General features: G+C 35.3%; 3 protein-coding genes and 1 pseudogene across 9 annotated transcripts in view; 2 read left to right on the forward strand and 2 right to left on the reverse strand.

Annotated features, from left to right (window-relative positions):
* The window catches only part of shf (shifted), an 81,715-nt gene extending 61,904 nt beyond the window's left edge, over positions 1-19,811 (forward strand). For 3 of the 6 annotated variants that reach the window (XM_067785562.1, XM_067785564.1, XM_067785560.1), the window contains exons 5-8: positions 3,180-3,380; positions 15,191-15,286; positions 17,948-18,151; positions 18,220-19,810. In XM_067785562.1, coding sequence (XP_067641663.1) covers positions 3,180-3,380; positions 15,191-15,286; positions 17,948-18,151; positions 18,220-18,251 — 533 coding nt within the window. In that variant the 3' untranslated portion in view covers positions 18,252-19,810. Of the gene's footprint in view, positions 1-3,179; positions 3,381-15,190; positions 15,287-17,947; positions 18,152-18,219 lie in introns of all 6 variants that reach the window. The other 3 variants (XM_067785565.1, XM_067785563.1, XM_067785566.1) reach the window with 2 other exon arrangements.
* Positions 143-25,925, reverse strand: Coq7 (ubiquinone biosynthesis protein COQ7, mitochondrial). Its single transcript, XM_067785568.1, has 4 exons — positions 25,847-25,925; positions 14,661-15,075; positions 13,528-13,646; positions 143-4,115 (listed from the first exon to the last, which is right to left on the reverse strand). The coding sequence occupies exons 2-4, from the start codon at positions 15,052-15,054 to the stop codon at positions 3,957-3,959; spliced, it is 672 nt and encodes a 223-aa protein (XP_067641669.1). The 5' UTR covers positions 15,055-15,075; positions 25,847-25,925; the 3' UTR covers positions 143-3,956.
* LOC137247796 (uncharacterized) lies at positions 6,174-7,486 on the forward strand (annotated as a pseudogene).
* Positions 20,337-25,967, reverse strand: LOC137251264 (RNA-binding motif protein, X-linked 2). 2 transcript variants are annotated; one of them, XM_067785569.1, is made up of 2 exons: positions 25,847-25,967; positions 20,337-20,841 (listed from the first exon to the last, which is right to left on the reverse strand). In XM_067785569.1, exon 2 carries the CDS (start codon positions 20,825-20,827, stop codon positions 20,399-20,401), a length of 429 nt encoding a protein of 142 aa, XP_067641670.1. In that variant the 5' UTR covers positions 20,828-20,841; positions 25,847-25,967; the 3' UTR covers positions 20,337-20,398. The 2 variants fall into 2 exon arrangements, with proteins under 2 accessions (XP_067641670.1, XP_067641671.1); XM_067785570.1 differs by lacking the exon at positions 25,847-25,967 and adding an exon at positions 25,393-25,503.
* Between the last annotated feature and the right edge of the window lie 453 nt (positions 25,968-26,420).

Below are 26,420 nucleotides of genomic sequence, written 5' to 3' on the forward strand. Positions count from 1 at the left end.
TTGGTCACCATGCATGATCTCACAAAAGTGGAAAAGCTACTTACTAGAACATTAAACTCAAACCTTGACTTGGACAGAAGTACAACTTACGTGTGGTCTTCCTGCAGTTTGTTTAAACTAAAACGGAGCAAAAAGTATCAGCTTCTTTATGGGTAGAAAAAATCATATATGTAATACTCCTATATGCTAACAGAAAATGCTCGGAATGTGGTTTGAATTCGAAATCAAAACAAGACAGCCTATAAAATGTTTGTGATTGTAGCAGTATAAGTGTGACAAGAAAAAAATTTTAATTTAGGTACATTCCATGACTCAATCGCAAGAGGTTTGTTCGGCGGACAAATTTTTTTGACAATTGCAGCCATTTTGCTCCCAAGTCGAATTGGCATCCGTTAACTGTGTTGTTTCTTTGCGATTTTTCGAAAAATATTAGTAGCAGAATTAGGAAGCAATCAGTTCACAAATAGCCGATAAGTACTAAGCTGCATAATTGCTTAGAACAATTTTTTTTTATTTTATGAGGAATTTATTATCTATGCCATGATATATTACTGTGGTTAAACAATTTGATTAACTTATTCATTCCCTATGTTCGGAATGTTCGTCTATATTAAAGAATTTGTCGAATCGTTTTATATTTGGAATATTGTGTATATATTTATTTGGAGTATTCGGACCTCGTGAGGTAGTATCAAACGAACGTGTTCTGAATATTCTTAATTAACGGTTTATCCGAAACACTTTCATGAATACTTAAACGGAAAAGAGCTTTCGAAATTTCAGAATAAAAAGGTAAAGACTCCCTGTTAGCAGGACCACATAAAGGCTTAATTCTTCTGTCAAAGTCAAGGCCGGAATATAAAGTTCTAAGACAATAAGCCATTATCTTTTATTTTTGTTTGTCAGTTCACCCCATGTCGCCTGCCAGTTCGAAATAGTCCTCCCTCAAAATATTTTTCAAAAATTTCCCATTTCAGGATTTGTCACAAAAACGCCCCATATCAGAATTAGGTTAAAGAACGCCTCAAAATGCATTGAACTTTTGTTCAGATAGGGAGTTTTTGATACAAATTTTGAAATAGTTTTTTTGAATAAAATTCTGGCGTACGGAATTCTTCAAACAAATTCTGAAAGAATGACCAAACCAGCATAGCTCTTTATCAATTCATGAAATATTTAGTAGAAAACGAATTATTTCCCCCAAAACCTGTGGCATTTACAAATTTATTATCACACTAATAAACTACTAAAGGTACTTTTCTAATACACTTTTCGCTGAAGGGGGTTGAATTATTCCCCGTTTTCCTTACTTCCTAAAAGCAACCCATCCAGATTTTAAAAAATTGGGAGTGTCAAAGCTCTGTCATCATTGAAGAACAAACCTCTAGTAATTGAATCATGGGTACATTCGATTATTGTATACAAAAACAAAAACGTTTAAACAGCAATATAGAAGTATTACGTATAAAATCTTATTTAAAATATTTTATTCAAATTATTTTCGAATTAAGCTATTTTCCTAAATAATAGAATTAAATACTACAAAACCACTCTTATGAGTGCAAAACAAATTTTAAATATAAAGATAACTCTCGTTCCCGTTGTGGTCCACAAAAAACACAAATACACTTGCAATAACTGTCGCTTCCTTGTTTAAGCAATTAATTATATGACACGATACATACATTGAAAACAGTAAAAAAACATAATTTTTTTCGCAAAATATCTAATATAACTGTACATAATTTTTACATTGAATGTACATAAATTTTTAAAAGATATTACATAAATACATACATATATATTTTTTACGAATTTCCTTGTCGCTTTTTTAGAATGCTTACGGTATACATATGTATTTACTGCATATTTATAACTACTAATGAATATTTGAGATGAGCTGAGCTTCGACTGCGAACACTAATTAAAAATTTACAAAAGTCGTAACAAGTTAATAAATAAATAGATTTCGTTGTATGCCAATGCTTTTAGCGTAAGCCCATAAGTACAAATAAACCACAATCAAATGTGCATACATTCATACGTATGTATGTATGTTAGAGCGGGTCAATTTTTTCCATCAGGAGTATAGCAAAAAAGTAATCTACAGAAGATTCTAAGAAAAATTGCTGAAGACACCATAGCTCTAAGTCCGATTTCGAGCCCCGACTTTTGCAAAATAGATATTTTGCCATATGAATGTAGGGTTTCTTCATAGCTTCTGATAAAATTATAGGAAGAATATCATATTGGGCTTACTTTAAAGGTATTTTACATACATCAGAATCTGTATTAATATCTATAGTGTTTTTGAATTTTAGTAGAGATATCAGGCTTAAATTATGAGAAAATGAACTTTTAACTACTATATTATCATTTTTAACAAATTTCTTATGGAAAATTTCTCTTTAATATGATATGTACAATTGTTAACATCTGTTTCCAAACGTGTTATAAAACAACGTGAAGGTGTTATGGCTGTTACAGGAGAAAGTCGTGAAAAACAACCACGAATGGAGAGCAAAAAAGATAAATAAATTATAAAATTTTTTAAATAAATTATTAAAATTATAAAAATTGTGTTTTTTGCTTATTACTTGAAAATATAGGTTTTTTTTTGAAAATTTTTTTCCACTAAAACGATTTCGAAAAAAGAAAAACTGTCTGAATGGAAGTTGTTGGAAATGTTCTGAACTTATTTTAGCTGTAAATAAAAAAAAAATGTCCATAAGAAATTTGTTAAAAGTGATAATATAGTAGTTAAAAGTTCATTTTAGGCTAATTTGTCATAATTTAAGCCTGATATCTCTACTACAATTCAAAAACACTATAGATATTAATACAGATTCTGAAATGTGCGTAAAATACCTTTAAAGTAAGCCCAATATTATATTTTTCCTATAACTCTATCAGAAGCTATGAAGATTTTTTGTGCAAACCCTACATTCATATGGCAAAATATCTATTTGCTACAGTCGGGGACTCGGCATCGAACTTAGAGCTGTGGTGTCTTCAGCAATTTTTCTTAGAATCATCTGTAGATTACGTTTTTGCTATACTCCTGATGAAAAAAAAAACCCATCCATGCAATTTGACCCGCTCTAATCTATGTACAATTAGTTAATGCTTTTTAAATTATTTTGTTTTATTTATTAAAAAAAAAACGCGAAAATTTTAAGGTCCCGATCCGGAATGTAATTTAAAATGCGGTGATAATGGTTTTTGTAATCATCATAAAATTTGTCAGTGTAAAGCTGGTTACACGGGTCAGTACTGTGAAGCGGCCTTTTGTTTTCCGCAATGCCTAAATGGAGGTAATTGTACAGCACCGTCGATATGTACCTGTCCGGATGGCTATCAAGGCACTCAATGTGAAGGTGGTAAGTTTTTTTTTTTGGTTTTAACTTATTTTGGATATTTGAATTATATCGAATTTGGTAAATGGATGAAGCCCAGCCTCAGCAGAAAGATAAACGTGCGATCATATAGGTTAAGTAAATATTTGCGAAATTTAAGTTCGAAAGTGAAATAGGAGCTATTTTAGGAGCCTCGAGTTGAGTCAGGTATATAGTATGTATGAATCAGATTAATCCTGAAGATCCCTTTCGATGCCCAATGTTGGTCTTTTCGGATTTACGGCACAGCCTTAGACGTGCTTAATATGTGGATAATACGAGACATATGCAATACCTATGATGTATGAACTTAAGCTCATGGTGGATCACCATTGCAATAAGTGAACCGCGATTGTTTCGAACTCCTAAATGCGATCATCACGAATGTATGCGCTTCGCTTTTATAACCACAAAATTCTTGATGGGTGGGTAGTGGGTCGATTACTCAGCTCGTAAAAGTTTTAGTGAATAGAAAACAAAAGTGTTATAACTAAATAATAATAAACAACTCTTTTCAAGCTAAAATATTAATTACATAAAATGCTCTTAAATTTTCAATATTTATATACGCTTTGAAATGGCGATTGCTGTTTTACAACCGAACTTAATAATCTCGGTCATAGCTTGATAGAATGGTGCCTGTTCGGCACCACAATCAATTCCTGTGTCGTGATGTTCTTGTTCCTCATCGCGGAACTTTGTAATTGTTGCGAGTAGTTCCTTAAAGAGAGAAACAAAAAATATTTGAATTTGAATATCTATTTTTCTTTTTTTCGATTTTATCACATTGCATTCTCGTTTGTTACATGTACGGGATAATTTCTACATACAAGTACATACATATTAGGATGCAATAGTGAATCTTAAGCGCTTATCTAGGCGTATATATACTTGCAACATGTATATACATAGGGCGAATAGTATATGAGCGTTGATTTAAACATATTCTCAGGTTAGCATATTTTGCTACACTCATTATATTGTGACGAATATTCACATCGCTAAGTGATACTAGCATCCCTAATCCGATACTAAGCAGCCACTTGTATGTACGTCAACAAATCAATCATGTACATACAAGGCAGCAGAGAGATGCTCACCATCAGCCGAAGTAGTACTCAAATATAAACACGCATATGGCTATGCGAGAGACTATAAACTACAAATATACATGCACATATATGGCTGGTAACCAAGCATGAAGTTCGCGAAGTTACTAGACCTTAGGAGAAATGGGTGGACGAGGCAACAGAGAGTATAAAAGCAGCGACAGCTGAGTAGTCAGTAATCAGTTTTGATTGAAGCACGCTATTGGTTGTGAAGTATAAGTGTTATTGTGAAGTAATTTCAAAGTAGTCTAATAAAGACCATTTTGCATTATTGAATATTGGAGTTATTTATTCGACAATTTAGTGATTCGAACGTTGCAGAAGGTGTAAAATAAGCGGAGTTTCCCTAAATTCGTTACAATATAAAATAATGTGGGATCGAAAACGGCGATTTGTCTAATTGCCCCGACAATATGTAAAAAAGTGTTCTATTCATAGGTTGGAGTCCAAAACCTTTCATTTAGCAACGATCCTCTATGGTTTCGTCCTTAAGTGATGAGCGATATTTCACTATCGGTGATTGCATCACCGCGATTAAAAAATCGCTAATAGTCATAGATATTGCTAACCAAATATGTAAGAGATTGGCGATTTTCCTTCAGCATAAAATTCTTTCAATTCTTTGAATGACAATCACCTCTGGCATCATTTCGCCAACAGCGATTACGGCGATATTTTTTCATGGAGAATCAAAATCACCGCTTTCAGGTGACTTTATTTTTAATTGAGGTTTTTCTAAACGAGTTGACTGCAAAAATTGAGTTGTGTTGATGTATTAAAAATTTGTATTATATTTTATCTTTCATAAATAGTTTTACATTTCAAAATTTTAAAATCAAAGTTCAGCAAGAATATGTCCTTGTATAAGGACACATTTTTCGCTCATTTTTGTCCATTTATATAAAGGAGGTGCTTGAATTTTTTAATTTTCTTTCTATTTAAGAACTACACTATATCCTTCCTTCTTCCGCGACTGCGAATATTTTGCGATTTGTTAGGATTTTTTAAAGATTATTTTCTGAACGGTCTCGGTACTTTTTTCAAGATCATATCTTGGCATATCCTGCCGACTGGAACGCGGTTATAGGCTAGTTGTACGAGTATGTGATAGATGAACAGACGTTCAAATCCATAGCAAATTAACGTCTCATTAACACAAGATCCTGATGAGCTGTGTTATTGCTCAGAATTTAGTGCACTGCTCCCAACTATGGTTTTGTGGCAGTATACAATAGACCATATTAGCAGTTTGGAAACAGATACAACTAATTAAGTGTGCCCTATTGTACTTTTATGTATTTATTCATTAAAAATTCGGTCATTGTACACATATGTACATATGTCTAACCGAACAATAACAAGGATGTTTTGTCAAAGCTGCTTTGCTACCTTGAATTTGTTAATTACAGTCGAACTTCTCTACAGTGAACTTCTATATATGGAAGTTCTCCTTGTAATGAAGTGGTTTCGAAGACACTGCTTTATCCTTCTACTTTCGGTGTATTTTTGTCTCCTTATAATGAATATCTATATAGTGAAGTTTTCTATATAATAAAAAAATTTACAGCTGGAAATTCAAGCGTCATACGTTTTTGTCTCCATTTGGTGAATTTTTTCAAATAAGTTTTCTGTTACAATAAATTACATGTAACTGCGTACTTCCAGAAGTATGGATAAACTGTAATAAGGGGAATATCAAATTAAAACAGAAAGAGCTCAGTTATTGTAGTTTTAGTCAGTGATTGAAGTTAAAATGAGGAATCGAAGCAGCATTCCGCTTGAAAAAAAGTTATTAATCATTAACAGTTAATAAAGGGAAGACAAAAAAAGATATTGCTAATCAGTTAGGAGTTCTTCCCAGCACTTTATCAAATATTTTAAAGAATAAAGAAGTGATTTTAAAAAATCCAGACGATCTGGCATTAAAAACAAACCCAAAAGACTTCGATCTTGCCATTTTGAGAATATTCCTTTATCTGGAACATTATTGAAGCCAAAGGCCAAAGATTTTGCTGAAGCACTAGGACACCACGAGTTTGAGGCAAGTACAGGTTGGTTAGACTAGTTCAAAAATCGGCATGGCGTTATTCAAAAGACTTTATGTGGGGAAATGTCGACGACAACATAGAAAATCGTAGTGAATATGTAATGAACGTCTTACAGAGATTGATTGAAAATTACAATATTAACAACATCTTTAATGCTGACGAGACTGCTTTGTTTTTCAATTGCTTTCCAAATAAAACACTGGCATTCAAAAATGAGAAATGATTTGGTGGAAAACATAGCAAGGAGAGAATAACAGTCCAGGTGGGAAGCAATATGACTGGATCGGAAAAGCTAAAATTGCTTGTGATCGTAGAGGCCAAAAATCCGAGGTGCTTCAAGGGAATAAAACCTTTAGTGGTCGATTATGAGTTAACAAAAAAACATGGATGACCAGTGAGATTTCTACGAAATGGATTGTAAACCTCGACAAAAAAACTTGGTGATGAAAACAGGAAGGTGTTGTTTTTTTAATAACTGCACTGCGCACCCTAAAGATGTAAAAGACAAGTTGAAAAACATTCAATTCGAAATCTAAGCCTTGTATGCAATCTCTATGTTAAACCAGAAACAATTGCCAACTGTTTTAGAAAGGCAGCAGTTTCAAAAGATGTTATACTTATCCCATTAGAGCATTGGGATGAAGAGGATCTTCTTTCAATATTGGATTTGGCTGTTTTACAGTCTTCAATTAAAAAAGTAGCGAATATCGAATCATCGTTTGAAGATAACATAAATGTTGATAATGGTGAACGATGAAGACGATTTGACCGTTGAAGAATTGGCAGAAACCGAGGAGGCATTACCAACGTTCAGGCAAGCTACTTCATCCACTAGCGTAATGTTTTTAACTCTTTACATGATTTGGAAGCTTTTATTGAAAATCAAAAATAGAAGACTGTAACTCAATCCAAACTTACTGATTATTTTAAATAAAATTGCAAAAAATCAAAGTTTCTATATAGTGAAGTGATTTTCAGGTCCCGTGCGAATTCACTATAGGGAAGTTCCACTTTAATAGAACAAATCTGTTTGTTTAACTAATTAAAAGTTTCCATTATTATTATAAATTGAATAGGCTTATTGGGCTCCTATAACGAAAAATTTATATGAGAATGGTAATATAAACGCTTAATAAGCTCTTTGTATCTGTCATAAATAAAATCTTAATTTTAGCAGACACTTTCACACAAAACTTTACACAAGCTATAATGGTTCGAGGCGGCCACCGTGGTGTTATGGTAGCATGCTCCGTCTACCACACCGAGGGTCCTGGGTTTAACTCCCGATCAGAGTAACATAAAAAACTTAGAAAAAGTTTTTTCAATTAAAAAGTGAAAACTCATCTGCCCTGCAGATGCCGTTCGGAGTCGGCGTAAAAACATGTAGGTCTCATACCGCCAATTTGTAGGGAATATTAAAAAAGCACGATGCAAATTGGAAGATAAGATCGGCCTAAAATCTCTTCGGAGGTTATCGCGCCTTGCATTTATTTATTTAAAATGTACCGAGTGCAAACAAACAAAATTTTTTATTGTATAGCTTTAATTTAGATTTATTTTTGACTGCAAAGTGTTTGCTTACTTTGTTATCACATGACTCAATTGGGTATAAACAGCGCCCACAAAATTAATCTCGGTGTACTTAATACTTAAAAAGTCGTGCAAAAGTTCTTAAACTAAAATGAATTCACGCAATCACTTCGCGATCCTGTTTGCTGTTCTTAGCTGCCTTCGCATTATAAATGGCGAACCTACAGCAATAGAGCAGAGCCCACATTCGGTATCAATATTTCTTCGGTCCGAGTATCTTTGCCGTTGCAGTGGTCGGTTCCATAGGCCAAAAATAAAAAAATCAAAGTGAAAAGTTTGTCACCAAATGTATCGTTAGTATCTCTTATTAGAACAGCCTTTTAAAAGGTATATTCGTTTTTGTTGTATTCGAAATGTACTCTTTCAGAATAGCTTCAAAAGTGAGGTTATGGTGTTACTTGGTTTTTGCAGTGTGAGCAGGTTAAAAATAAATATAAATAAATTGCAAGTTTAAGCTATTTAAAAGTACATAAAAACAAATGAATATTGAAGTCAAAGGTATTTCCATAATTTTAGTGTCTTCAGCTTGTTGTCTTTTTTTTTTTTTTTTTTTTGTTATTTTAAATTTCACCAGTGCCTTTATTAGTGTTTATTTGCACAAATATTTCAATTTCAGCTAAAGTTTTAGTCGCCTTCCTCACCGATCTTCACGTTGGGAATTATATCTTATTTTTAGTCAAAGTTTAAAGATTCTAAAGTGGTAATATCAGCTGCCACTTTCTGCCATGAACTATGTGTTGCAACAGTTTTCTGATAGCGTTACTCTGATAAATTATTGTCGTATGTTATATGTGCTCATATGTAACATACGACATTATTTTACCCAGTCGATGATATGCGAATGTTTGTGTTTGTTGTTTTGTTATTGTTATGTATGCAAGATCTTTTATTAACTTTAATTTCTTTATTTAATCCTATTAAACATTGTATTTGCGATAGACACATCTTACCACTTTTCCCCCCACATCTACTTACTTTTTGCATGCATGCGGTGAATGTGGATGGTTTGGTTGTGGGTCGGTATCAAGGTATCACCCGCACCAATTTTATGAAACAATAATTCTCACATATTTGTAATGCCGTGACCAAAGTTTCACGTTTATATCTCTACTGGAAGTATTTTTGCCACCAACCCCATATAAGACCGACCACTGTGCGTTGGTTAGTCTTTCTTAGTCTCTATAAAATCGGTGGTTACAACTGCGCATTGCGTATTCAACAAGCCAAAAAACGAAACCATCCTTCTAGCTGGTGAAGCCGATATACATGAAATAAACACAGGAGGAGGACAACGACGCGATGTGCTGAGTATAGTTTATCGTGATTTTAATCCAAGATCCACATATATGGATATTGCTGTGGTTAGAGTGTATCCATCATTTGAAAGGAATCTGGCAGTACAACCAGGAAGGCTTTGCGAATGCACATTAGCACGGGACATGGAAATGCGAATTAGTGGATGAGGTTCGGCAACTACAAATACGGCTCCTAATTCTCTACTCCAATCTACTACAATGCTTATAGTAGAAAAGCAACAATGCCAAAATTATTATGCGAATCTACTGGCAACGATGATTCTAGCAAACACAATCATTTGTGCTGAAAGTAGTGGAAGTGATGCGAGTTTTGGAGATACTGGAGCAGGGGCTCATCAATAACCGGCTTTGTGCGGTGGTACAAGGTGTGGTTGTCAGAGTCCCGGTGCTCCGAGTTTATTTACAGATGTTTCAAATACACAAGTTCGAGTCTTTTTAGCACTTAATATAGACTGAAGAGTGTTGTTATAAATTTACTGTTGAATGAAATATCACCCCTACTCGACAGAACACTGAATTTTGAAACATTTTGAGATAGGTCGTTTACGAAACAGCAGTTGAGATATGGTGACAATCCACAGTCGCAGTCGAAATGGCGATGTCTTTTCTTGTATCATGTACAAATAAATTGTTATGATTGTGAGAAAATAAATATTGTAACGAATTTAGTGAAGTTCCGCTTATTTGAAACCTTCTGCTAACGTTCGAATCGCTAAACTGTTGAATAAATAACTCCAATATTCAATAATGCAAAATGGTCTTTATTAGACTATGTTGAGTGGCAGCTTACTTTATTGTTGTTGTGCCTTTATTTACTTAGTATCAGATTAGTGATTAGTTTTTTTTTTTAATAGGATTAGTGATGTGAGTATCACTTAGTGATACTAATATTCGTCACAATATTCTCGGTAAGTATATGCACATGTGCATATTTTGCTACACTCATTATATAAAATAATGTGGGATCTAAAACGGTGATTTGTCCAGACAATATGTAAAAAAGTTTTCATTTAGCAACGATCCTCTATGGTTTCATCCTTAAGTCTAGCCAATTTTATTATATCCATAATAAATATATCCACTATTTTGGATTAAGTTATGGCTATGCACTGATTGTTTTGAGATACAAATACATTGGTGGATGTAACGGTATATCGTGAGCGCTTATCTAGGCATATGGGTATATACATACTAGACTGGGTTGGTCCCCATACAAAAAAAAAAGTTGCTAATGTTCGCCCCTAAATTTGAAGATTATGTTGAGAGCGTTTCGGAAAAAAATTTTTAAATTTTTTTTGATCCTTCGAAATACAGCCAAAAAGGTTTTTTCGTTGTAACTTGGTTTTTTGACGTCCGATTTTTAAAATTGATATGTCATTATTTTGGCCATGAGAAGCTTCACATTTCCGCTTAGAATCAGGTAAAATAACAGTTGCAATAAATATTGAAAGTGCTATAACTTCTTTGTTTACTATTTTAGTAATATGGTTTCAAAGCAAAATTTTCTTGAATTTTCAAGTACTTTCGTTTGGTAAGGAAAAAAACATACATTAGGGGGGTAAAATTTTGTTAGCTGACCTAATCATGTGAAAACGACTTCATAGCTTAAAAGGACATTAAGCGGAAATGTGAAGCTTCTCAAGGCCAAAATAATGACATATCAATTTTAAAAATCGGACGTCAAATAACCAAGTTACAACGAAAAAACCTTTATTTCGAAGGATCAAAAAAAAAATTTTTTAAAATTTTTCCGAAACCCTCTCAACATAATCTTCAAATTTAGGGGCGGACATTAGCAACTTTTTTTTCGACCCAGTCTAATGCATACCCACCTACAAATTATCGATTCTATAAATGTATCCGACGAACACCTTGCCACGGAGTGCGTATTGTTTTACGACAAAACAATATGCTCAAACAATATGGATGAGTAATACTACTTAGGTTGATGGTTGATAGCTTCACTTCCAACTGGAGCGATCCTCTAAGTTGTCATTCATCATCATGATCAGTTGTATAACCAAAGGTTGTTATATCCCAGATAAATTTATTTACATATGTCCATGCACATTAGGTTGAAACTTCTTTTTATTTCCTTATGATTACGTCTAGATATTTCCTATCAAATTTTATGTTTTGCATGGTGAGCCATATTTTTAGTATTAACAATGGAAATTCCAAACACATTATTTTTTCAATATGTGTGCATATTTTCCAATAATATACTATATATATTTGGCGATATATATATATATATATTGTGACGAATATTAGCATCACTAATTGATACTCACATCCCTAAGGTTATTAAATAAAGGCACAACAATATTAAAGCAAGCTACATAAACACATTAATCATCATTTACACATGTACATACAAGGTAGCAGAGAGATACTTACCATCAGCCGAAGTAGTACTCACATATACACACGCATATGGCTATGCGAGAGACTATAAACTTCAAATATACATGTACATTTATGGCTGGTAACCAGGCAAGAAGTTCGCGAAGTTACTAGACCTTGGGAGAAATGGGTGAACGAGGCAACAGAGAGTATAAAAGCAGCGAAAGCTGAGTAGTCAATAAGCAGTTTGGTTTAAACACGCAATTAGTTGTGAAGTAAGAGTTATTGTGAATTACTCTCTAAGTAGTCTAATAAAGACCATTTTGCATTATTGAATTTTGGAGTTATTTATTCAACAGTTTAGCGATTCGAACGTTAGCAGGTTTGGAATAATCGGAATTTTACTAAATTCGTTACAATATTGTAAAAGTCTATAACAGCGGTCGACTGCTAATCCGCGTCCTAAAATACTCGGCTTAACCTCAGTATTAATAATCCGAAGACGGAAAACCAAAATGTTTAGTCGTTCAAAAGAAATTAACGAAAAACAAAAATGCGTATTTATGCTAAAGCTCTCTAAAAGTGCGGGACGAAGAACACTCATACAGTGGCGATGATATGAAATCAATATTAATAAAATAAAGCTAACAATGTGATAAACTTTGATTGCAAAACAATCAGTGCATAGCCATAACATAATCAAAAATACAGATATATTAATTTTGTATATAACAAAATTGGATAGACTTAAGGATGGAACCATAGAGGATCGTTGTTAAATGAAAGCTTTATATATACTTACCTGAGAATATGTTTAAATCAATGCTCATATGTATACTATTCCCTCTATATGTTGCAAGTATATTGCGGCAAATGTTGACATCACTAGGCTAGTAAACAACCACGCAACTCAAAAACATGAAGCAAACCACAATTGTGTACGTGAATACATCAGTCATCATTCACACATACATAGAAGGCAATGAAGAGATATTTCACATACATACACATGTGGTCATCAGCCGAAGTAGTTACACATACACACGCATACGGCTATGCGAGAGGCATATAACTAATTACCAAGCAGGAGATACAGCAGTTATAGAAGGCGAGGCGTCTAGACTTTAGTAGAAATATTCGAATAAAGCCACGGAGAGTATAAAAGCAGCGCAAGCTGAGTAGTCAGGAATAAGTTTCATTTAAACACGCTATTAGTTGTGAAGTATAAGTGTTATTGTGAAGTACTCTCAACGTAGTCTAATAAAAACCATTTTGCATTACTGAATATTGGAGTTATTTATTCGACAATTTAGCGATTCGAACGTTATCAGAAGGTTTCAAATAAGCGGAATTCCCCAAAATTCGTTGCAATATATACGCCTAGATAAACGCTTACGATTTACTATTCCATCCTAAAATGTACTTGTATGTAGAAATTATCTCGTGCATGCAACAAACGAAAACTTTTCTTTTAACAAAGCGGAAAAATTATCTAAAATAATCAAAATAAATCAAAAATAATCAAAAATAGTCAAAAGTAATTGGATACTTTTGATTATTTTTGATTTTTTTCAATAATCGTAAAAAATCATGATTACTTTTTTTTTATCAATTTCAAAGTAATCATTTATAACAGAAAATAATGGCAAGTAATCATTAAATGGTTTTTAAATAAAATAATCAATTGAACGGGTAATCATTATTTAACAGGTCTGATACATACCTTATCTGGTTTGGGTGAATCCATAATTTGGCGCAGCTGATCGTTATAATGCTCCACGATTACTGTTTCCACAGCAACCGTGCACGCCATGGCTGCCTTTTCGCCCATCAATGCAGTGCCTACAGCATAAAAAGTGTTAAAAAATTTCCCTTCCGCATTTTATCGATTTTCAAAATAATAAATAAATTCCTATATCGAATATATGTATTTTTAGTTATTCGAATATCTAAAAAGAATGATCAGTTTTCAGTGGCGTAACTATATAATCTGGGGACCGTGGATTTTGCCAGCCCTGCCACCCTATTGTTACGCCACTGGCAGCTTTGCTATCGAAACTGGCGAAAATTTACCAACTTTCGGTTGAAATCCTGTTTTCAGCTATGTTACGGTATAAGATATGAAAGAAGAAAAAAAATTCGAGTTAGAAAAAATGTTTCTGGCTCGATTTGAAACGCTGCTGATCAGCTATGTTTCCTTTTTCAATTTTGATAAAATTTTTCGAATTCGTTTTGAAGATCTACATACGTATCAGCTGTTCCGGTTTTCGAATTTGATCTTTCAGAAATCTTTTGAAGATGATAAAATTTTTCGAATTCAATCTTAACACTTGCTCGATAAAATGTTGTTACGTCGTTTTGGAAAACTGCTTAACAGATAGAAAATGTGTCTTTCCGAATCAACAAACCTTCGTAGGCCATTGCTGCTCGGACTGCGTTAGTTTAACATGCAGTGCCTTTGCTATCTACACAAAATAAACGTGTCTAGTTTAGGACCCAGCTTCATTGCTGACCCGAGATCTGATAACTTTCGCCCATAGTTGTTATTGTGGAAACCTAATTTATAGGCATGCGTCTCCAGAAGGAAGTGCCGTATTAGTAAATCCATCAAGAGCCTTAAGTCTTCTCTCTTTAGTGATATGATCATTTGCAGCCCTACGATTTAATCCATGCTTTGCCTGCTTGGTTGATCATATGCAACTGCTGTCTTTTTTTATTCCTCCCAAACGAATTGGGACGTGCCATAGCCATAAAGCGCGATGTCCTCCTTTGTTAGATCATCTATATACTTCACACTGTGTCATCCAAAAACAACTTACTGCTGGAAATTTAGTACAAGAGTTTTTTTTTACTTACCAGCGCCCAAAACGAAACCAGCTACATTCCAAATTGGCAACATTAATGTCGGTCGTACTCTGTGTTCATTGATTAGTTTTTCAAATTGCTTGCGATGTTCCTTTTCCTGTTCCCACATATGTGCAATTGTCTTCCCCATGGGACCTTTACCCAAAACGGCCATTTGTCCTGCATAAATGCGATCTGCTCCCAGTTCACCAGCATGATCAACGCGTATAATCTCTTCTATTAACGCTGTTGGACGTTTCCTCAATGGTATTTTGTTGGATTCTTCATTTGTGTGGGCGCTTCTTTGTTGTGCCGTGGCATTCTTCCATTGTTGTTGTAAAACGAAGCTGCGCTCTCTAATTAAACGACAGCTGTTCGTGGTGGAGTTGTAACGGAATCGTAACATAACTCAGATCAGCTGCGAAAACTAAGAAAACAAAATAAAAAAATAAAACACTTCAGTTAAATTCTAAATAATTCTGAAAATGAAATTTAAGATTAAATTTATATTTGGTTACTAATTTTGCGTACAATTTGTTTAGGTATCTGTACTGAAAAATGTTTGAATGGCGGCAAATGCATACAAAAGGATAAATGTGAATGCTCAAAGGGCTATTACGGTCTTCATTGTGAATATTGTAAGTTGACTATCTTTAAGATATTTTCTGTGTACAAAATGGGTTCTCTTGGTGGTGTAGGACCTTTTAAATAAATGAATTTGAGGTGCGATACCCTCCGAAAAAATTTTAGGCCGAGCTTCTTTCCAATTTGCGTCGTACTCCTTCTAATTTTCCCTACAAATGGGCGGGGCGAGACCTGCATGTTTACGCCGACTCCTAACGGCATTCCCTATTTTTAAACGGTTTTATTTAGCTGGACTTGGAATATAGTTCAGAACCCGATGACAATGCAATAATTAGAAAAAAAATTTCGCTAGGTGGCGCAAAGATCGAGATATTCACAAAAATCGTATTTGTGGCCCGATTTGGCTCATATTTTGAACACATAATACATACAAGAATAGAAAGCGACCTATTGAAAAAATCGCCGCTAGGTGGCGCAAAGATCTAGATATTCACAAAAATCGTATTTGTGGTCCGATTTGGCTCATATTTAGAGCACATAATACATACAAGAATAGAAAGCGACCTATAAAAAAAAATTTCCGCTAGGTGGCGCAAAGATCGAAATATTAAAAAAATCGTATTTTTCGTCCGATTTGGTCCATATTTGGAACGCACAATACATACATGAATAGAAAGCGACCTATGATGTCCGATTTGGCTCATATTTGGAACAAATATTACATACAGTCCGGTAGAAGTGACATCAAAATATTTTGAAGTTGGAGGAGGGACAAGCATACGTGGCACAGAGTCGAGTAAAGTCTTTGAAAGGATTATGTATTGAGGACTTAAAAAATAAAAATAAAAATAAATGTAAGGCGCGATAACCTCCGAAGAGATCTAAGGTCGAGCTTCTCTTCCAATTTGCGTCGTGCTCCTCCTGATTTTCCCTACAAATTGGCCGGACGGGACCTACATGATTTTATGCCGACTCCGAACGGCATCTGCAAGGCAGATGAGTTTTCACTGAGAGCTTTTCATGGCAGAAATACACCCGGAGCGCTTGCCAAACACTGCCGAGGGGCGACCGTGCTTAGAAAAATTTTCTTCTAATTGAAAAACCTTATTTCTAAAATTTTTGATGTTGCTGGGTTGAAACCCCGGGCATCCGGTGTGGTAGGCGGAGCACGCTACCATCACACCACGGTGGCCGCCGTATTGAGGACTTAGATTGTAACAAATTGTCAGGAAAGAGTCCTTGTAATATGGAATGACTAAATGAACTAAATATAATGAGAAATAATAGGCAATTAAATAAAGACTAAAAACTTGAAAATAAAATAATTAAAAAAGAATTTTTAAGTTAAACGGTTTTATTGAAAACAATACTTACATGAAGTAATAATAATTCTAAAAGCTACAAAATAATTAAATAGGTACTAGTCATCACACTCCCCATCAATCTATGGCGTTGATCAGACAATTAAATATAATCGTTGGACGCGTCAAATTTCTATTGATAGTCATATATAAGACCAACTGAATCAGGTAATGCTACGCCTCACATTTTTAGAAATTTCACGCGCCCAACGCTTTTATTTGTCTGATCAACGCCATAGATTGATGAGGAGTGTGATGACTAGTACCTAGGACCTACCTAATTATTTTGTAGCTTTTGGTATTATTATTACTTCATGTAAGTATTGTTTTCAATAAAACCTTTTAACATAAAATTTTCTTTTTTTTATTATTTTATTACATATAGACAACCCTATTGAGTAATTTGCGATCAGTTACTAATTCAGTCTGAGTCAGTATGATCTCGTAGCTTATGGAAATTTATTATAAAAAAAATCATCAATCTAGTTTCAATAGGAACGTTTCATGATCCATTCACATTATAGCAGGGAAGAATTATTAATTATTCTACATGACGCAATGACGCTAAGCTTAAAATCTCAAAGAGCTATGAGTTGTACATTGTGGACAAAGTGCGGGGAATTTATACGCTTACCCTTTGGGGGCACGCAACAAATTAAATGGGGTTACACTGATATGACAGCCCTTGGTCGGGAAAAATCCCGAGTCGCTCCGGTACATAGAACCGACTGCCTTGGATAACAAATTTGCGATGACAAAACGAGAGCTGAGGCCCTATTCAGTAACTGTAAGTTTTGAAATGTACATTTTTCTTTCATACAAATTATATGAAGAAAAAGTGTACATTTTAAAACTCACAGTTACTGAATAGGGGCCTTGGTATCGATATGGTATGATAGAACGTTCCCATAGACAGTTAAAGTCCTCAATAATGGTACCACAGGTTGGAACGAAGAGTTATCGATAATACTCTTAGGTTTGCGATCGACTTTCAATGAAGATATTTTAGCTATATCAGCGGAAATAGTTTTTGGTCAAAACTTAAGATGACCTGGTGAACTTCATGAAGTACGTCGGCATCAATAACGAAATTGACATAGCAGCCTTACAATTTTCTCAGTGTAAAATAAATATTTATGAAGCCCTCGCTACACCTTCTACATATATAATTTAGCATTTAAGCGAGGAAGTTTTGTTGCATATATTTCTTACGCTCTTTTTGTAGCTGGAAAGAAGCTATTGTAATTACTATTATCGGCTAATTTTTACACAAACTATTTCATAAACTATTCTTGTTTTAAAAACGTAAGTATTTATATACATATATATTTAAAAAAAAATTGTAATTTCCAGCTAAATGCGTAATTCCATGTAAGAATGGCGGTCGCTGCATAGGCACCAATATTTGTCGCTGCCCGAGTGGTTTACTTGGTAACCATTGCGAAATCGGTCGCCGTCAACGCTCTACCTGTAAACGTCCATGCAAGCATGGGACATGTATGCCGAATAAGACCTGTAAATGTGATCCTGGTTTCTATGGACAATTTTGTAATGGCAGTACGTAACTATTTTTGTAATAGTTCTTATAAATCCAAAGATATAACAAATTTTCCGTCATATTTTAGGAGTTAAAAAACATCGTAAGATTCATAGATAGATGTCGCAATGAACGTTTGGTTAAATCTACTACCGAGACTTTCACTTTGATGCACTTCGGCTGCTTTATAAAAAAATACAAAGAATTTTTATATTTCTACCATATCGATGTTTATTATCGTCTCCGTTTTTCTTCGGATCCACATATATATCGTTGACTTTTAAAATGTATGTTGCTTAATGCATGTATGAGCTTGTTCTTTATAGTTTTTTATTAAAAGTATAATATATGTATGTACGGTCATCTGTGGCAGTTTTATACATTTCCACTTAGAGCTTTAATCGAGATTTCAGCCTATGAAACAGTTGAACTGGTCGGTCAATAAGGTCCTCTGGAAAAAGATTTTACGTAAAATTTTGCAATACAAAATTAAATTTCGAAACGCAGAAGATTTGGGATCTCCAATTACAACTGGGCCTTTTTTCCAAAGCTTTTACTCACAAAAAGTTTTGTTGCATGACGTAATGACAGAATTTGACAACAGATGACAGCACAAAGCAAGTTGCCGAGCTCAAGAAACTCGGTGCCCATCTGGTTTCCTTGTCACCCCTCTTCTCTAAGTAACGAGTTTGAGCAACAAAAATATTTGTGTATAAACAACGACGAATCGAGCAAAAACAATTTTAAGCTTTGGTAAAAAATATCACCGACTACAATGGGATTCCATGGCATCCCTATATAATAAGTTCTTTTTACTTTGTAGTGTTCGTGAAAATGTACTAGATCTTACGATTCCTTCTGAACACAAGCGAGATTTTCGAGACCCGAAAACTCGACTTCTCGCGAGATTCTCGTGTCTCGAAGTACTCGTAAATCTCGCGAGCTTCTCGCCATTCTTAATTAATCGCTGTACGGACAGTATTTACACACTTCGTTTTTTTTTACTTGTGACTTTTTTGTTGATAATATTGCTTCAATGACATTTAACTCAAAACATATTTATTATACATATAATCATGGCGGAACGATACAAGGTGGCAGCATGGGACAACTGATTATAAACTTTTTTTATTTGATTTGATACATCAACTTCCGGCGCAGTACGATTTTGACATTTGTCCATCGAAGTTACAAAAACAAAGTACATAGAATTTTTATATATGTTTGTAGGTATGTAAACATGCTGCCACCTTGTATCGTTCTGCCATGCATATAATTTTTTTCGTAATATTTTATTTTTCAACGAGACATCAAGAACACGGCTTCTCGCGAGACTCTCGAATTTCGAATTACTCGTAAAGCGAACATGTTCGAGAAATCGTAAGCTCTAAACCTTTGTTGTTTAATTCCAAAATGTAATTATTTTCGTTGCGGAAGTATAAAATGTTAAAACTACAGTGAAGACAGTGTAGTTTCAAATAAAGGAATTAATAAATGTTCACAGTTAAAGCTCTAAGTAGAGATATAGTATTTGAATCGTTTATTTCTAGAAATATTGTGATAAACTTTTTTGTTTGATTAATGTAACAAAATTTTACTTCAAGGAAGTCTGAAAATGTCTTAATTTATATATTAATTGTAATTAAGCAGTTTTAAAAAATAAAAAGAAATTTAATATAAGTTGAAGCTTGGGATTTAAGAAAACTTTTTACTTGCGTTTTTTAACAGCATAATTGAGTACGGTTCTCAAACTTTATAATAGACAGGACAACGGACGTTGAGATGATGTTTGCCTTTCCAACAGCGATATCAGCCAAAATTCTTTCTAAACTGTCTTATGTTTATATTAGTGGTATCAGAACATTTTTAAAACGTTCATATGCTAAAACACATCGTGCGTTTTCATTCGGTTGGGAAATAAAAACTTTTTCAGATTTCAGTAACTTTGCACCACACAATATTGTCAATTTGAACTCTTGTTTTATTCCACTTCTGAGTTAAGCGAGTTTCTCATCATAGGGCTTCATGATCAGCCCCCTGGTTAACTCCAACAAACTTACCATCTTTTCTTAAGGCATCCGCATTAACGGTGTAACTGTCGTTTCGGTGGCATTGAAAGGAATCATATTTTTATTTACCGTGACCACTCATCTAACTTATCGTTGTTTGTTTTACAAACAAAGAAAAAACATTTTTCATGACAAAACTTAATTTTTATTGACCAAAATACTGAGTTTGTGTAAATACATTTAAGTAATTTATAATCGTTACTTTTTTTTTATAACCGGTTTTGGTGCGCAACCCTCCATATACAATCTAAGTGTCTCCTCATCCATTTTCTCATTTTCCTTTGGTGGTTTATAATCAGCTACATGATCCACACGTAATGTACGTCCCAACAATTTAATACCATTCAAATTATCAACTGCCAAAATAGTAGAACGCTGATCTTCGTAGCATATAAAGCAGAACCCTTTAGATTTTCCACTGCTTTTATCCCGTATCATATTAATATTTACAATTTCTCCATATTGAGAAAACACGCAGATTACATCACCTTCAGTCAGGGTGTAGGGTAAACCACCAACAAATATCCAAGCTGAGCCTTTATACATATCATGCCATGATTTCTTACCACCTTTTAAATCCGTTTCACTGAGTTTAAGGACGTTTTTTATATTTGTCATGATATTCATGATTTTGAGTTTACCTGTAGAGAACATCATAGAATTAATAGTAATCATACTAAGACCCACTTCCCGAACGGAAAGTTAACTTTTTAATTCAGAGTTATCCTCAGGGGTTAAATTCATACATTTTTGACAAATAGTTTAAATTAACTCTGAGTTAAAAAAAAATAGCTAGCCGTTCTGCAAGTGGGCTTAAGAGAATGAATAGCAATCACAATCATAGTAGTCACATTTTCGCTTCTTGTAATTAAAAATTATCATTAGCAAATTAATAATAACTGCAACCAGGTAAAATTTGGAAAGTTATGAACGCGCAAATATCCATAGGTCCTTGTAATATTCAAAAGGTTCAACGTAGCGCCCGCTTACATTGATAATTATCCACTGGATTACTGAGATTATGTCCGGCCTAGATGATGGCTCTAGGTAAGCATAGATTGCAGTTCAAACTGTCAACAGTGACGTTGGTGTAAAGATTCAAATGTGGGAATTCTTTACCTTTAAAAAATCGGATGTGTAACAATTCTCTTTTCCGTTACGCGTGTCTTTTCTAAGATCGACAGTCCAGTTTATAAGTCTAAACAGGTTGATGGTGGGATACAGTATGTTATATAATTATGATTCCATAATTATTTGCGATATTCTAGTTCTGAAAAAACCACACGCACATTTTTAATAACTTGAATAGCTCAGCTGATGACTCGCTATATTCTTGCACTTTGGTTTTCATCTACAAACTGGATCTCGAGCTCATCATCTTTTTCGATATTGTACAGTGTTGAATTCACTAATAACTGAAATACATTTTGAATGTATTTTAATGCATTGTCGTTATTGCTCCTACATGAATTTGTGATGGGTTTAAATCTTACCGGCATATTCATAATCAAAATAAAAAATGCATAATTATAAAGCTCTGTAACAGGCAGATTGTATTGAAATGACATTTTAAAAAGCTTTATAAACATGGCAATTCCATTTTCAGGTACAGTTATCAGAAACTGTTAAAGCCTCGGGTAGAGAATTAAGGTTCGCCTAACAACTTCTATGTTCTCGAAAAAGACGTTTATGGCTAACACTGCAACCCAACGCGAAAAAAGTAGGAGATTTTTGTGGTATGAGAAAACGTCCGTTTAAGCTCACCACCCCGCACAGATTAGCCGGTAGGGCACTAATTCCTTTGTTTGTGTTTTTATTGACGATTTTGAGTAAGCAAAGTCCACCTGTTGTTTCTTTTTAAGTTTAAGACTTTCATGTGGTTGATGTAATTTTGGTGATATTGTTGTACACAAAAAAGAATTAACTAAAAAGGTGTTTTGCCCTGATACAATTTTCACCAGTTTCGCAGCCGTTTGAGGGTAATTATTCGGCTTTTTGTGAATATCTATTAATAAAAGAACAATTTCTTATTTCCGACTTCTAATTATTGAATTACATTACAGAATTCTTGAATTCAATTCTGCTGGCATTTCCTGGCATTGTGTCTTCTATTCCCCTTTACATTTTCCAATTCCTCTTAAAAGAAAGCGTGAAATAAAACACGGAATACAACAAGAATTAGCCACAAAAATTTTAAGAACTGCTTGGTACGGGACGGGCGTTGTTGTACTACTTCCCACTTTATCACCCTCTTAGTCTATGTCATGATCGAATTGAGTTCAATGATTTTCTAATGTAAAAGGGACTCACACTTTGCAGGTTCATGTACAATGGCTCAACATTTTAGGTCACTTCTTTCCTATGGAAAACTATTCTAAACTCCCTTTATTTATGCTAACTTTGCTAAGACAAACCTAAATTTGATTTAACCTGATTATCATTGAATGTCCTGCATACTTATTAGTATCGAGGTTAGAGATATCCCTATTCGGTTTCGGGTATATTAAATTAAACGGCTTTAACGGTTAGGGCCACCTAACATTTAACGTTTGCATCACTTTGGCCGTCACATCTGTTTTAATGAAAACTATTCTTTACAACATTCTTACAAACTATATAAACTATTCAACATGAATACGAGGATAGCCTTGTTGCTTCCTTGCTACATTTCCCAACGAAGGCCACAAGAAATAACGTGACCTTGTAAGACAGCAAGAGCCTGGCGACTCTCAAATTAGGGAAATAAACCTGCGAATCATACAGCATGTAGACATACACAAGCGGGAGAAACAGGAGGAACGTCTAAATAACTGTATCCTCTCTGACGGTGTAGGTAAACTTTGGCCTACCGGAAAGTCCCTCTTAAACCCGACTACCCGCAGTTTATAGCTTCTCTAACCCAATTGTCAGTCTCACCTTGGCATGGCGAATCCTGTTTCTTTATCAGCCAAGGCTCTGGCGCCCCCAAAATTCTTCATGGAGGTAGGGATGGGAGCGGGATGGCCTTAAAAGTTCAATGTGGTCATAGATAGATAAATAATTTTTTTGAGGATTGTCCTGCCACCATTGGTCTCATCTCCTTCACAGCACCTGTTGTTGTTGTTGTAGCAGTTCTTCGCCCCATCCAATAGGTTCCACCGATCACAAATTGTCATCAATATCCTCTAACGAGAGTCCACGCAGCAAAACCATTTCTCAGGACCAGGGTCAGGAGACGGGTACGATACCTTCCCGGAGCAGGAGAGTATGGCGGAGTTCCACTGCAAGGAGCTGCTAGGTGGATGACAATTTGTGGAAGGGACGCAACAATTAAATGGAGTTACACTGAAATGACAGCCCTTGGTCGGGAAAAATCCCGAGTCTCTCCGGTACATAGAACCGGAAACGTTTCACAGCACCTCATCCTAGCCGCCTTCCTCGATGAAGCATAGAAATTCTCTTGGCTTGAGGGATTGAATGTAGGAATGCTCTGGCCATGGTGAGCCCAAAAACTTAGCCCTACGTCTTCAAATTGTGTCGCATTCAAAGAGGATATGTTCAGACGGGTGAACTGAACCGCTGATCGAACACAAAATCGGCGTGTATTATTCGATTGTATATCCAATTTCCGTATAAAGTTTTAGAGTCTACAGTGTCCTATAAGAATAGCTGTTAAAATTCTTAGGCTATTGAGGTCACTGAGTATGTCGATTGTTTCGTTGCAGTATTCGCGCTGAAGGTTCAGCTCAACGCACTCACTCATGGCGAATACTTCCGCTTAGAATATGGTCGGATGTACTGATATTTTGGGACTGGGTCCGAAGACTCCAGCTCCAATAGCCTCTGGCGTCTTCCAACCATCTGTGTATCATACGATCTTGTTTAGACGGTGGATGCTCTTTAGTTCCGTTTCATTCCATGTTTTCTTGTTTCCCAATTCCACTCTGTCACTTTTCTTAATTAATACCTCCCTGAGTCCGAAGTGTTTAGAGACTTTTCCTTTGGGCGAGCCCTTCTTTGCGAGGAGGGTTCGCTTGGCTGGCTTCTCTATCGCTATGTGTAGCGGGGTTAGATATAGGATTGCCTCAAGGGCTGTTGTAGGGCATGTGAGCAAAGCTCCCGTGATACATACACACGTCAGTCGCTGAAGTTTTGTAAGCGCTTGCCTCGTCGTCGCTCGAATTGTTCTCAATGCCCAGGCTATCGAGCCATAGGTTATCATGGATCTCATGTTTTGCTTGCTAGACGTTTGCATACATTGATAGACTTCGTGGGTCTAGTTGTAATGGAATCGAAGTTTTGTTTCCAGAGCAGCTTGGAGTCTGAGGTGACCCTCAAGTATTTAACGACGGTTCCATATTCTAATGCCACACCATTTATTGTTATTGCTCTTGGGACAGATTCAAGGGGCTGTGTAGCGCAACCTTTCAGGTTGCCAGCGCAATATATAGCATCTCCAAACCCAATTTTCAACCTCACCTATCCGCGGCGAATCCTGTTTCACTAACAGACGAGGCTCTGGCAAACCCCAAGCTCCTCATGGAACTTGGGGGTAGGATGGGAGGGAATGGCCTGAAGGTTTAATGTGGCCACATAAATCGTTCCGAGATGGTCGGGCTAGCACCTTAATGGTGCTATGGTACCGGAGCGTACCGGATTTGTATCCGGCAAAGGACCATCACATCGATAACACTCCCCAAAGCCTTCGGGGATCAACCTTATCGCTACAACAACAACAACAACATTGCTCTTGGGCTGGTAGGGCCCTTCTTCTGGTGAAGGGGATGTTGGCCGTTTTGGTTGGGTTGATGTTGGGCCTCACAGTGTGCACCATCTCCTTGTTATGTTCAATGCTCTCTGTATTATATCACAAAGTGGTCATATTAAAGCGTTCTCGAGATGGTCGTGCTTGCACCTTAATGGTGCTTGTTATACGGCAAAGGACCATTAACATCATCAACTGCCCGAGGCCTTCGGGGAGTGTCCTTAGCGCTACAACAATTGTACCCACGTACTCGATATCTAAGAAAAATTATTGATACTTGTGCAAAGTATTCGAGTATGCACTCGTAGTTGCTCGTATCGGAACAACACTAGGCGTGACGCATGAAAGTACATATCAAATCTATATGGATGGGATTGTGCGCCATTGCGTTTCTCCGATTCAAAGGGTTGGGGTGTATGGATGTGGTTATCATAGCGCCTTCACTTACCTCAACCAGTTGCTGGGTTGATGCAGTACAAAAGCACTGCTTTTTCGGCTACTGGTAAAATCTGAGTTACTCCGGTACGTGCGGTCGATAACTAACGTCATTAGTTGCGACCCTGTTCGCTCCGCTTCCCACGGCAGTCGTTTCTTCGTACCGGAGCGACTCGTAATTTTTCTCCGACGGTTTTTCTTTAATATTTTTCGAACGAGCTAACATTTTTATTTTCCGCTTTCGGATTATTGTTGTCGAGGTGAATACGCGTCTTTTGACACCTGTCCCGATATTTTTGGACGCGTATTAGCAGTCTTGCTGTCGTATAGAATTACCCCGCTTTCATATTCGCGTTCCTGGGTTCAAAAGCGTCTGGCCACCTCTCCCAATATTTTTGGACTAGTTTTAGCATTATTTGGTTTGCATACATATATTCAATCAACTGGTGAATATTTTTTGCACTTACCACTTTTTTTTTTTTGTGAAATTATTAAATGTAAGCCAAAACTAAATTCACGCCAACATTTGTTTGTAAACACGACGTTAGGGATTTCGATTTTTCCTTAACTTATAAAAAAATATCGACTTTAAACTTTTAGAGCCGAATTCAAACCTGCGGGACACTGACCATCAGTTGACACATTATGTCAACGGTCATCGGTGTTAATTTGCGTCAGATAAAAGTTACGCACGACTTCAAATTTGAAATTACTTTGAATTTTATTCGTTGAATTGTTTTCTAGCACAACTAAGCATAAATTATTTTATAGTGCCAGTCAAACACGGGATGATAGCAATAAAAATAACTTAATAAATTTGTATTAGTATTTATCTGAAAAATTGTTCCTAGCATAACAATTTGACAAATTATTTAACAGTGCTAGTCATGAATAGCATGAGCTATAAAAATTGTGCATTAATAATAATAAATTAAATTAAATACATTATTATTATTATTATTTATTAACAGATTAAATAAATAAATAAGTCAACATTAGACGGCAATTAGCTGCCGGGGCTATCAGCCCTAGGGAATACGT

The sequence above is a fragment of the Eurosta solidaginis genome, chromosome 4 (assembly GCF_040869045.1).
Source record: "Eurosta solidaginis isolate ZX-2024a chromosome 4, ASM4086904v1, whole genome shotgun sequence".
Taxonomy (NCBI): domain Eukaryota; kingdom Metazoa; phylum Arthropoda; class Insecta; order Diptera; family Tephritidae; genus Eurosta; species Eurosta solidaginis.